The sequence below is a fragment of the Myxocyprinus asiaticus genome, chromosome 47 (genome assembly GCF_019703515.2).
Source record: "Myxocyprinus asiaticus isolate MX2 ecotype Aquarium Trade chromosome 47, UBuf_Myxa_2, whole genome shotgun sequence".
NCBI lineage: Eukaryota > Metazoa > Chordata > Actinopteri > Cypriniformes > Catostomidae > Myxocyprinus > Myxocyprinus asiaticus.
Genome location: NC_059390.1, coordinates 6,442,962 through 6,456,755, shown reverse-complemented (window position 1 = coordinate 6,456,755; position 13,794 = coordinate 6,442,962). Strand labels below are relative to the sequence as shown.

The 13,794-nt window shown below is 39.5% G+C and overlaps 1 protein-coding gene across 2 annotated transcripts in view; it reads left to right on the top strand.

The window, feature by feature from the left end:
- LOC127436649 (dedicator of cytokinesis protein 4-like) overlaps positions 1–13,794 on the top strand; it is a 143,015-nt gene that overhangs the window by 80,570 nt on the left and 48,651 nt on the right. For both annotated transcript variants that reach the window (XM_051690925.1, XM_051690923.1), the window contains exons 14-19: positions 6,006–6,130; positions 8,236–8,398; positions 10,686–10,792; positions 13,086–13,239; positions 13,420–13,517; positions 13,650–13,733. In XM_051690925.1, the coding sequence (XP_051546885.1) occupies positions 6,006–6,130; positions 8,236–8,398; positions 10,686–10,792; positions 13,086–13,239; positions 13,420–13,517; positions 13,650–13,733 (731 nt within the window). The remainder of the gene's footprint in view (positions 1–6,005; positions 6,131–8,235; positions 8,399–10,685; positions 10,793–13,085; positions 13,240–13,419; positions 13,518–13,649; positions 13,734–13,794) is intronic.

Genomic DNA, 13,794 nt, shown 5'->3' with positions numbered 1-13,794 from the left:
TACTGTTGCAATAGGCTGTATTTTATATAAGCATAAAGGCATTATTCATAACAGTACTGAAACAGTAAACATACACAGTTATAACAAGGCACAGCAGCCCCTTAGTACACTAGAGCAGAAGGGGAAAAAAAGCATTGCCTTACTTTTTATTTGCTGAAACTTCACTTGGTGCAGAACAATATGGAATAATATGAAACACTGCAACAGTCCCCTCTATACAGCCTGAAATTGTTTAGAATGTTGAATCTTTGTTTTTAGCGCAGTTGTCACAATCTATACTCGGCGCAAAGAATGAAACGGAGCGCAGGTGTCTCAACAAGCGTTTTTGAAAATTTTAAGTTCTTTTTAACTTGACATGGTGTTTAAAATGTGCCGGTCCTGCGCGAGACACTGAAGAAACGGCAAGACACGGCACAACAGTCAAAGACGTTCGTCCAGCATGTGTTTACATAGGAAAACAATGGGTGAACAGAAGCGCGCAAAAACCCGTTTGGTGTGAACAGCCCCTAACTCGTCTGGCCGCACATGTCTGTGAGTGAGAGTAAGCCTGTTTATTTTTTCATTCATTACAAACCAGACCCGAACCCGAAGTGCTACTTGAAAAACTGACCCGAACCCGGCCCGAAACCCGTCAGGTTCTCGGGACCCGTCGGGGTCGGGTTGCAGACCTCTAGCGCCAATCTAGGGCACAACACCGCTTATTCGCATCCCGAGCTTAGTGATGTGTTTAAGTGTAAACAGAGTTCTTCAAAAGTGCATAAATGTAAGATTATTGTGGGTGCGCAACATGTAGTTCGCAGCATTAAACAGTTTCTTCTTCTGCATCAGTTTATGAAAGCAATCCGTTGTCTGTCAGACACCCCAACATAAAGAATCGGCAACAGACTCTATAAAAATACTCTCCACAACCTTACAAATAAACCTGTGGACTATGCATAATATTGGGAACATTGCTCACAGCAGGCAATTTAAAGTCAGATCATGACTAAAATTGTTGTTGAACGCAATGAATTTGTACAGAAGCAATGCTTTAAATAAAGACACAACTTTTCAAAGATTACTCGCTGATAGTAACTACACGCTATGCACCGCATGCTGTCAGCACGCTTAAACATGACAAAAAGTGCCATCTTTAATTCATCACTTTAATAATCACCACAGCTAAAAAAACATTGAACTTGCTAGTTTGTTGTTGGACGACTAGTGGAGCATCCTGTCCCATTTGTAAAATGTTTATTTTTCTTTGACTTTCTGTCTGCATAATTTACATCCGTCATCTTCAGTCAGTTATTTAAATGCTGCCAAACAGCCAATTTAAGTCGCTTTTTTAATGGATATGAATCTGGTAGATCAAATTCCTCTGTTGTATTTTGGAATTTGTGTGTATAAGCTTCAATTTCAAGTGAATTGTCCATTAAAGCACCACGCGGCCACTGTCCGTATCCATAGCAACGGCTCCAGTACCCACACAGTTTTTTCCCATTTAAACTTACAAAATCTTATGGAAAAACTCTTTTATATTTATACATTATATATAATATTTTTGCCACGTGTAAATAAAGTATTTCACGTTTTTTTAACCGTGGATTATAAATTCTAATATTTTTAATCACGGTTAATAGTAAAACTGTATAATCACGTCATCCCTAATTCAATGCATACTCTTAAATATGTATGCATTGTATCATATCAAACATTTAGAAAAAGCATTAGGGTTAATGTGTCAGAAAAAAGTTACCCTTTCAGAAAATTACAATTCTTACCTGCTCATCTAAAATGCCCTTCTGCTTTCTTCACCATGAAAAACAACTGATCATTTCTACGGACACCTTTAACATATTCACTGACTTCACATATGACTCATGATATATTTCATGTTTTCTAAATTCTTATGAAAGTTTTGTGTGGGTTACAGACCTTCAGACCGAAATTGTACGTCGACAGCCACTGACTGTCTTGTGAGTTTTATTCCTGCAGGGGGCGCTTGACCCTACAAAACCGAATCCTCCATTCATCCGCATTTAAATCCAAGAACGCTTTATATCCATTTGGAGACATTTTACACTGGATAGTTATTTTTAATAAAAACTGATAATTGCAAGGATTCATACCTATGAATAAAAATCCACTTCAGCATTATCTATAAAAGCATTTTTAAAAATCCTCATCCAGTAATAATAAACGACTGTGAGTTCATGCATCCTGGCCAGCGCTGCGAAAAGTAACAGGTACCATGTGACACCGCCATCTAGTTGGGCGATACCAACTCATACAACAGAGGGGGGACTTCAGTTTTTTTGTTTCAATATGACAGACTCACAGCCATGCAACTGCAAGGTTTCTCATATGAAATTATTTTCAGTGTTGATAAAAATATGTAAAAAAGGACAGATGCATGATTGGGGGGGACGAATCACCCACTTCACAGCATTGGGGGGGACGTGTGCCCCCCGTCTCCCCCAATTCTACGCCAGTGGCTTCTGTATTTGCTTATTTTGTATTTTTGCATTATAATTCTGTCATACTTTGCGATCTACATCACCTGAAGCTGTTTGGAAAGTTTAAAGTGCATCTGGACTGTGCGCCGAGTCTTCTTCCTCTCCTCAGTCAGGCAGAGCGGCAGTGCTGCTCTTGCGCGTCATAAGAGTTTAATATGTTAAGTTAAATGAGATCAAATGACTGTTTGACAACGGAAAGTTTTGTCGACAGTTTTTTAGTGTTGACTTGGTCAATAATGTTGATTAATCATTTCACCCCTAATAGGAAGCAATGGACTGATAAAACATGTAAAAAACTCACAGTTTTGAGAAAGCTTGCTATTTTTGTGTGCAATATCCATCAGACTGTCCTTGAACCGTTCATGTACATCTTAGACAGAGATTATTCTCTTCACCTCTTTCAGTTATTGACTCATGTTTGGTTGCATGAGCAGCCTGTCTAGTGCCTCTGCTATATGAATGTGCCTTCTGACAATAACTGTGCTTCAATAATTCTGATTTATTATTAATCTGTTGCTCAGGGCTGATCTTTGTGTGTGTGTTTACATGCTGTATCATCCAGTTCATTCACTTAATATATCTGGTTGTTACCACAGCAACGGTCATATGGCCATTAGTTGGCATGACTACTGGTTTGAAGTCTGTCTTCTGTCTGAAAACGACTTTAAATAAGAACAGACACACACAGTTAACCCCATTAAACAAACAGAAACACTGACATAGGAACACGCACTTTCTCCTCTCTGTGGTTGAGGTAGTGAAAGTTTCTTGTCCCCCTTTGTTGCACGGTTGTTCATTTATACAATATTTATATGTGTGTGTGTGTGTGTGTGTATGTATATACGTATATATATATATATATATATATATATATATATATCTCATACCTGCCAGCACTCCAGATTTAATAGGGTTTTTCCCACTGTACAATTTCTCCCGATAAACTCACAATTTTCCGCATCCACACTTTGTTTGTGAGAATGTATTTGATCTTCAGGTAGCGTTGCCATCTGCCCCGTAAAATATGGCATTGCCCCTTTTTTTTAAAATGAAATGATGTGTCCCGAATCAAATCAATAGCCTACGGGATGCGATTTTGTTCTGCAAGTTGGTCACGGCGAAGTGGTTCCAGATCGTTAATGTAACATTGATACAAGTTGGAAATGTTTCATACGGTGAGTAAGGGGTCGTCTGAAAAGTCCACACATTGTGCTGAAATGCTCTAATACTGTGTGGAGTATGTGGTAAGAGACCGTCTGAAAAGTGCACACATTGTGCTAAAACTGATATGATTTTTTTTTGAGGAACAGAATGTTCAGTGTAAATGTAAATGTTCAGTAAGATGTACAAAATTACGCAGATCCAACAATGTATTATGAATACAGCCACTAAGTCATAAATAGTACAGGTGAAGGAGAAATAAATAAATTGATAAAAGTAAATTCCATCCATCAATATTTGTTGCAGCCACTGTTGCACCAATTTTCTTAGGTACACCTGGATGCAGTTTTTCTTGGTTGTTGACAGATATGATGTTCCAAGCTTTTTGGAGAATTCTCCACAGTTCTTCTATCTATTTAGACTGTCTCAATTGCTTCTGTCTCTTCATGTAATCCCAGACTGACTCAATGATATTGAGATTTGGGCTTTGTGGGGGAAATACCATCTGTTGTTGGGCTCCTTGTTCTTCTATTTAGTTCTATTTGCAAATTAAATGTTGAAATCTAAACTTGATATTTCCTACTGATATTCTAAAAGAAGAATGTATAAAATTACCGTATAAAAAAAAATGCAGTTAAGACTTCTGCACATTACTCTGTGTGTGTGTGTGTGTGTGTGTGTGTGTGTGTGTGTGTGTGTGTGTGTGTGTGTGTGTGTATAAATATATATATCAGAATGAGCTTTAATGCCAAGTGTGCTCATGTACACAAGGAATTTATTTTGGGTGATAGGAGAAACAAGTGCACACAGAATATTATAGTGAGACACAATATAAAACAAGGTAAGATTATAAACAGACATACAACATAGAATGGTGTATGTACATGTGCAAGTGGTAATATATTTGCAAGGTAGGGTTTAGTACAGTTATTGAATTAAATATGAGTGAATTTACATATGTTCATGACATATTTATACTTTATTGCACTATGGGGGAGTCCTGAAGGCAGTTTAATTTTTCATGTGGTAAATGGCCTGAGGGTAAAAACTGTTCTTGTGCCTGGATGTCCTGGCGCTGAGTGCTCTGTAGCGCCGGCCAGAGGGCAACAGTTCAAAAAGGGAGTGGGCAGGGTGTGTGGGGCCCAGAGTGACTCTACCTGCATGTTTCCTCACTCTGGAGATGTACAGGTCTTGGAGGGTGGGCAGGGGAGCACCAATAATCCTCTCAGCAGTCCTTACTGTCCGTTGTAGTTTCCTTCTGTCTGATTTGGTGGCTGAACCAAACCAGACCGTTATAGATGTACACAGGACAGACTCAATGACAGCCGAGTAGAACTGAGTCAGCAGCTCCAGTGGCAGGTTGAACTTCCTCAACTGGCGAAGGAAGTACAACCTCTGCCGAGCCTTCTTCACAGTGGAGTCAATGTGGGTGTCCCACTTCAGGTCCTGAGAGATGGTAGAGCCCAGGAACCTGAATGACTCCACTGCTGCCACAGTGCTGTTCATGTTGTTGGGGGCGGGGTTATTTCTCCTGGAGTCCACTATCATCTCCACTGATTTGAGCGTGTTCAGCTCAAGGTTGTTGTGACCGCACCAGACAGCCAGCTCCCGTCTATATGCAGACTCATCACCGTCGTGGGTGAGGCCAGTGACCGTGGTGTCATCTGCAAACTTCAGGAGCTTGACAGAGGGGTCTTTTGCAGTGCAGTCATTGGTGTACAGGGAGAAGAGCATTGGCGAGAGAATGCATCCCTGAGGTGCACCCTTGCTAATAGTGAGGGTCCCGGGTGTGATTTTTTTTTTCCACAGTCTCACTAGCTTCTGTCTGTCCGTCCGTCCGTCTCTATCTATCTATCTATCTATCTATCTGTCTATCTTAGCAACTTTCCATGCATTTGCACATTTAAATCCATACTGTACAGGACAAACTGTGCACCTGTGTGTGAGCAGGTTAGATATGGTACATTTTGAAAACGTGGTAGCGCAGAACCGTTTGCTTGCTACATTTGACCTTGATATGCATATTTAATGTATGACAGTGAAAGCGCACATGCATAGCTGTTGAGGTGTCATTTACTAAATGTAGTATGAGTGTTGGGGTGCAAACAGTTGATAACAACTGACAAGTTGTGAGTGTGGAGATGCACTTTCTGTGTATTGAGAAAATGTGTGTGTGTTTGGTTCCGTTTGTCAGCAGTCTTAGCTGTGAGTCACAGGATGCACCTGGTGAGGGTGAACTTTTTACATGAGTGTGTGTTTGCCTGACTTTGAGTCTGAAACCATGCTTCTTAATGATGCATTGGTTTCTACACATGCTAACAGGACTGCCCACTTGTTCCTTTAAAGGTGAAATGAGGAATGACCTGTATGTTACGCTGGAGAAGGGGGAGTTCGAGAAAGGAGGGAAGAGTGTGGCGAGAAACGTGGAGGTCACCGTCTACGCTCTGGATGCTGATGGGCAGATTCTTAAGGTAATTTCCTGGGCAGTGCCAAAATTACATAGTTTTTAGATGATAAGATTATGCATTTGTCTTATGACTTTGTCTTCTATGGCACACAAAAGAAGATATATAGCAGTCTCCAGTGCTGCTCTTTTCCATACAGTGAAAGTGAATGGTAACTGGGGCTATCAAGCTCCAAAAAGGGCAAAAAAGAACCATGAAATACCTTAAAAGTTATCCAAATGCACTATATATCAAGTCTTCTAAAGCTATACGAAATTTTGGTCATTTTTGACTGAAAATCTCCCCCTCCACCTCAGTTTAAAGGTATATTCCCGGTTCAATACAAGTTAAGCACCATCAATATATATTCCAGAATATTCCTTTAAATCTCATTTGTGCTTGACACTCAAGCAAGGGTGTAGCAGCCACAGGGGACGTGGGGGACACGTCCCCTGCACTTGTTAAAAAGGTGATTTTTGTCTCCCACACTTTTCCAAGCTAAACCCATACTGAGTCCAAATGGTGGATTTGTATACAGTATTCTTTGCGTCTTGTTACTTTGGGCTGATTGGGTGACCATCCAGCCAATCACAGGTGAGTTTCATGAGCCGAAACAACCCTTACGTAATAGGCTGTCAGACAGACTGTCTAATTGACGTGGCTCGGTTCATTTCTACAAAGTTGCTTTCAACAATGCTCATTTATCCCTGTTTTTTATCAGCATTGATGTTGATCTAAATTAATAATCTAGAGATGAGGAACACACAAATGAGAGTTATTTATCGGCACATCGTTCATGATTGGCTGCATTACGTGAAATGCACTGCAGCAAAAAAACATGCGCATGAGTCTTCATTAAGTTACACTTTTTACATTATGTTTGTGAGGTAATAGTTTGATCGGTTGTTTTTGCCAATTTAAGCAGATTACAAGATCTGTGTTAAATATGTAAAGTATTTTTATTATCATCCCCTGTTTTTTACCTCAGTCTTGGTATGCAGTCGACAAACTGTAGGAAAAAAGATCGATCTGCTGTGTTCTTAGAACACTTGGGCATTTTACTGAAGTCAATAGATATGTACACATGCCTTTTTATACATGAAAACGTACGTACATTATTGAAACTCATCAATTATTATAAGACTATTATTGTTGTTTTTTGATAAAAGTCATGCTCAGCAGCTCACAAACTTTAGGGAAGTAATAGATTTGCTTTGTTCTTATGCATAAAACCTCTGCTAAAGTCTCTTTGTAGGTCTGTAGACATACACATTTTAAAGGATTACAATTTTCTTTTGATCGTTGATTCAGTGACTAACTAATTTCATAAAAGACACTCATTTGTCACCACCTTCCGGCATCACCAGAAATGGTCACTCAATCATTAAAAGGATCTGAACGAATTTTGGTGAACGTAGTCAAAACACTCGAGCCACTTGGATGCATTTAAATCCCACAATGAACAAGTATTTTATAAACAGTAAAGCATTTTATTGTGCACATGCACAATTGTTATAATTGTAATTGATTAAATAATTTATTCAGAACCAGCTTGTGCTCAGTCTTTTATTGTCATGTGTGAAACAGAAGCATGTGCTCCACAAGATGCCCTTTTATTTTTGCAGCTAATTTAGATAAATTTTGCTATTATTTTGTAATACTTGAATCTTTAAAATGCTACAAATATTAAAAGTAAATATGTATATATTAATATAATGCTTATACTTGTGTATTAATATATACTGTAATATATTAATACTGCACTGCAAGTGTTGGGTTTGTGCGAGCCACCTACCGAGAGCTGTGTCCCCCCCAACTTTTAAAATGACTGCTACGCCCCTGCACCCAAGAACCAGTCATGTTTGACATCACTGACATCAGACTTTGAAGAAGCCATCTTCAGGCATCATGTTTGAATATGCACAAGCGCAAATGTGATTTCATTGTTACGGTTAGCGTTCCTTTAGCTAAATCACTTTCTCAGTGTATCAGTGTCAAACCTAATCTAAATCTGAAATAGATAGTTTCCATACTTGTGGCTGACAAACAAGCCATCGAGGTGTAGCTTTGAGAGTTTTTTGGTTTTCCATGTTCCACAGTGCTTAAGTATTTTCACTCTTATCTCCCTGCAGGGTTTTGTGGCCGTGGGATCGGGCGAGCCAGGCGGAGATGAGTATCACACCTTTGTGCTGTACCACAACAACAGCCCGCGGTGGGCTGAGCTAATCAAGCTGCCCATCCCCGTTGATATGTTCCACGGCTCGCATGTTCGTTTTGAGTTCCGCCACTGTTCCAGTAAGCCCCACTCGATGACTTAGAAAAATATTGTTCCTTCCTGTACTATTGTATAATATTTCTAACATGTTTAATTTGTATTAATTATGGCTGTCAATGGATTAAAAATGGTAATCAAAGTAATTAGATGATATGTTTGGTGATTTAATCAAATTAAGCAAATTAACCGGTTTTCTGTCCTGAGTACGGTTATCTTACCGTGCTGAAATCTGTCAGAGGAACAGTTTGTAATAGTACCGTACCAAACCGTGCTCAAGTAGAAATGCTACTGGAACCGTTAGTCACCGTGCTTAGAACTATTAGCCCCCGAAGTTGAGAAAGCACCTACTTTTTGCCGTGAAAAGTCTCTAAAATGAATATAATTTAAGACATTACATTAAAGTGACTGGAAAGTAAATTATTATATAGACATTACAAATGGACTAATGGGGATGGAATGCAAATAGTGGCCTAGCTAGTGGTCGACCAAAATAGTTTTCCGCAGTGACCGATAAATCTGCTATACATATATACACTCACTGGCGACTTTATTAAGTACACCTGTACATCTACTTATTCATATGTACACTATATTGCCAAAAGTATTCGCTCATCTGCCTTTAGACGCATATGAACTTAAGTGACATCCCATTCTTAATCCATAGGGTTTAATATGACGTCAGCCCACCCTTTGCAGCTATAACAGCATCAACTCTTCTGGGAAGGCATTCCACAAGGTTTAGGAGTGTGTTTATGGGAATTTTTGACCATTCTTCCAGAAGCGCATTTGTGAGGTCAGACATTGATGTTGGACGAGAAGGCCTGGATTGCAGTCTTCACTCTAATTCATCCCAAAGGTGCTCTATCGGGTTGAGGTCAGGACTCTGTGCAGGCCAGTCAAGTTCTTCCACACCAAACTCGCTCATCCATGTCTTTATGGACCTTGCTTTGTGCACTGGTGCGCAGTCATGTTGGAACAGGAAGGGGCCATCCCCAAACTGTTCCCACAAAGTTGGGAGCATGGAATTGTCCAAAATCTCTTGGTATGCTGAAGCATTCAGAGTTCCTTTCACTGGAACTAAGGGGCCAAGCCCAGCTCCTGAAAAACAACCCCACACCATAATCCCCCCTCCACCAAACTTCACAGTTGGCACAATGCAGTCAGACAAGTACCATTCTCCTGGCAACTGCCAAACCCAGACTCGTCCATCAGATTGCCAGATGGAGAAGCTTGATTCGTCACTCCAGAGAACGCGTCTCCACTGCTCTAGAGTCCAGTGGCGGCGTGCTTTACACCACTGCATCCGACGCTTTGCATTGCACTTGGTGATGTATGGCTTGGATGCAGCTGCTCGGCCATGGAAACCCATTCCATGAAGCTCTCTACACACTGTTCTTGAGCTAATCTGAAGGCCACATGAACTTTGGAGGTCTGTAGCGATTGACTCTGCAGAAAGTTGGCGACCTCTGCGCACTATGCGCCTCAGCATCCGCTGACCCCGCTCTGTCATTTTACGTGGCCTACCATTTCGTGGCTGAGTTGCTGTCATTCCCAATCGCTTCCACTTTGTTATAATACCACTGACAGTTGACTGTGGAATATTTAGTAGCGAGGAAATTTCACGACTGGACTTGTTGCACAAGTGGCACCCTATCACAGTACCACGCTGGAATTCACTGAGCTCCTGAGAGCGGCCCATTCTTTCACAAATGTTTGTAGAAGCAGTCTGCATGCCTAGGTGCTTCATTTTATACACCTGTGGCCATGGAAGTGATTGGAACACCTGAATTCAATTATTTGGATGGGTGAGCGAATACTTTTGGCAATATAGTGTATATCTAATCAGCCAATTGTTTCTCAGCAGTGTAATGTATAAAATCGTGCAGATATGGGTCAGGATCTCCATCGACCATCAGAATGGGGAAAAGATTTGATCTCAGTGAATTCGACCGTGGCATGATTGTTGGTGCCAGACGGGCTGGTCTGAGTATTTCTGTAACTGCTGATCTCCTGGGATTTTCACACAACAGTCCCTAGAGTGTAAAGTGAATGGTGGGAGAAACAAAAAACAACCAGTGAGCAGCCAATTGGCCACTCTGATATTGGACATTAAAAAAACACATTGGTCGATTGCTAGGCCAAGCACTTATATAGCAGCATTATATCTGATTATCTGCCATCCTGATTTCTAGATATCGGCTTTGGCCATTAAAATACCCATATTGGTAAATCACAATTGGCCTAGCAGTCCAATGTAAACGTCAATGTTTAGTTGCAAAGACAGTAATGCTTTGTTTTGTTCTCCAGCTAAAGACAAAGGGGAAAAGAAGCTCTTTGGATTCTCATTCGTTCCTCTAATGCAGGAAGATGGGCGGACTTTGCCGGATGGCACCCATGAGCTCATTGTTCATAAGGTACGACTGTCAAAATGGCTTGTGTGTGCAATATGTTCAACATCTACAAAAATGCAATTTAAAAGTCCCACTATATCAATTGACTAATTGTCCTAGCTGATGTGCATTTTATTTTGCATGCTTTTGTTTTTCATTCTATTCCTTTTTACATAAAAAAGCCATGAATTCAAAGAATTCCTCTTTATTAAAAAAATGAAGGAGTTAAATAACCATATACGAGAACACATCCCTCAGGCACACCCAGTTTACAAGCATGTTTTAAACCCAGCTCTCATAATTGCAGACTGTGAAGTGTTTGTGGATTTAATAGGCTTGAAGGAGGTCACATGCACACGCATGCAAAAAGCAGCTGATGTTTGTGCTACTTGCCATTTTTTTTTTTTTTTTTTTGTGATGTCACCTCTTACAGTCCATTAGTAGTTGCTACAAGCATTAATTTATTAACAAAGCCTCACTGCAAAATGACAAAAGCACAAAAACTCTACAAGTATATCTGCACAGTATTTTGAACTCTTTGATTTAGATGAACAATGAAAATCTTGTTTTACATACTGTATGTGCCCTTTATATCTACAGAATATACGCACAGCCTGCGGTATAACTCTTAAGAATACATAGGTTACAGTATTTCTAGTGACGATAAGGCTTAGCCCATATACAGAGAGCATCTCTTGGCCTATTTACACACTGAAATAGGGCAGTTTGCTTTAGCTCTGTCATTTACACGCAATTCTCAGCGCAACACACTGCCTCACTTTAGAGATCACTGTATGCTGTACTACTGCACAGCAGTGACATTAGTCATGTACAACATATGGACCTTGTACGTTTGCACACAGTCAGGAAGATTTTTTCTGACCTCGTATGTGTAACAATTTGAATGAGATAGATAAATGATAAAAAAGGAATAAAGTCAGCTGTTTGCATTTCTGTGGAGGCAACAGAACTTTTGAGCAAATGGATTGGATGAACTTTCTGAAACTAATTAAGATAACGTGCCAGAGAGAGATGTGCAGATATTCAGCATGTTTCAGGATTTGTTGAAAGGGTGTTGAACATTTCAATTTACTTTAAGTTGATGTGCTGAGCAAATGTGACTTTGATGACTAAAAAACTGAAACTCTCCATAAAAATACATTAAAAACAAATGATCTGTGAGCTGCTTAAACTTTAGTAAATGTTGTTTGTTTGCGTATTTTATGAGATGTTTTATTTACATTTATTTTATATGAGGTTGTTATTTATGCAACCCATATTACCAAAACAATATTAAACTGTATAAATACAGTTTAATACCTTTTTTTAATAATTATTATTATTAAGTTAAAAAATTTAGATTTTTACTAATTTTTAGTGTTTTTTTCTTTTACTAAATTAGGCTAAATTAATCACGCAATAGGGGTTAACTAGTTTGCACCCAAATGTTGAATTGTAGTTACTGATAAACTTAAACGTAAAACCAAATTTGTTTACACAAAATATTTAAAAGTAAAATAAGAATAAATTCTTATATAATAATAATAATAGTAATAATAATAACAGTTTTTAATAATAATAAAAAAATCTAGCTACATTTCTTTTACTTTTATGTTGCATAATAGTTTATCCAACACTTTTTTTTTTCATTTTTTTTTCTTTTTTTTTAATCCCCTTTTCTCCCAGTTTGGAATGCCCAGTTCCCACTACTTAGTAGGTCCTTGTGGTGGCGCGGTTACTCACCTAAATCCGGGTGGTGGAGGACAAGTCTCAGTTGCCTTTGCTTCTGAGACTGTCAATCTGCGCATTTTATCACGTGGCTCACTGTGTATGACACCGCAGAGACTCACAGCATGTGGAGGCTCATGCTATTCTCCGCGATCCACGCACAACTTATCACACGCCCCATTGAGAGCGAGAACCACTAATCGCGACCACGAGGAGGTTACCCCATGTGACTCTACCTTCCCTAGCAACCGGACCAATTTGGTTGCTTAGGACACCTGACTGGAGTCACTCAGCACACCCTGGATTCGAACTCGTGACTCCAGGGTGGTAGTCAATACTCGCTGAGCTACCCAGGCCCCCTATCCAACACATTTTTAATAGTTCTCTCTCATTGGAACATCAGATTTATGCCTTTATTGCTTAAATAAAGAAAAGAAAAGTAATGGGACAGTTTGTACACTATTTGTGAAAAGTGCATGTGATGTGTTGCTGTGCAAGGCCTTTTGAATGTTTCTGTCAAGGATGAAAAGGATGAAAAATTAAAGTCTGATTATTTCAAATGAACAGTTTTTCTTCTGTTTTTTTACAGTGTGAAGAGAATGCTAACCTGCAAGACTGTGCGCGCTACCTCAAACTGCCTTTCTCTAAATCAAATCTGCCCGGCAACAACCAAACTGTGAAAGGCAGTAAAGAATCTCTCTGGATCACATCTTTCCTGTGTTCTACCAAGCTCACTCAGAACGGTAATATATGTGTGTGTGTGTGTGTCTGTAAGATCAGATAGGACAGTATAGGATAGAACGTACAATGCCACAATCAGAATCAAGTATTCTAGAGTCCAGACTGCTGTGTAAAATAGTGCAATACAAATAATGTATTGTAAATAACACTAGTGGAAACAGATTGTTTATTAATTCCTGCAGGTGATATGCTGGACTTACTGAAGTGGAGAGCTCACCCGGAGAGAATCAGTGACAGTCTGTCAAAACTCAAAGAGATCGATGGCTCAGAAATAGTGAAGGTCAGCTACTCTTCAGAGACTTGCACTGTCATTGGTTAATAAACATGTCACTCATGGTAATCTTTGCCCTAATTGGCACAGCTTTATAAACCTTCCTCATCTTGCTCATTGAAATCCAAACATCCTTATCAGTTTTTACAGGACACACTGGATACACTTTTTGGTATTTTGGATGAGAGCTCACAAAGATATGCACTCAAGGTGTTTGATTGTCTGGTAGGTATAGATGCTGTTGTTGTTTACAATTAACAATGCATATTTTTAAAACCTTACTTAT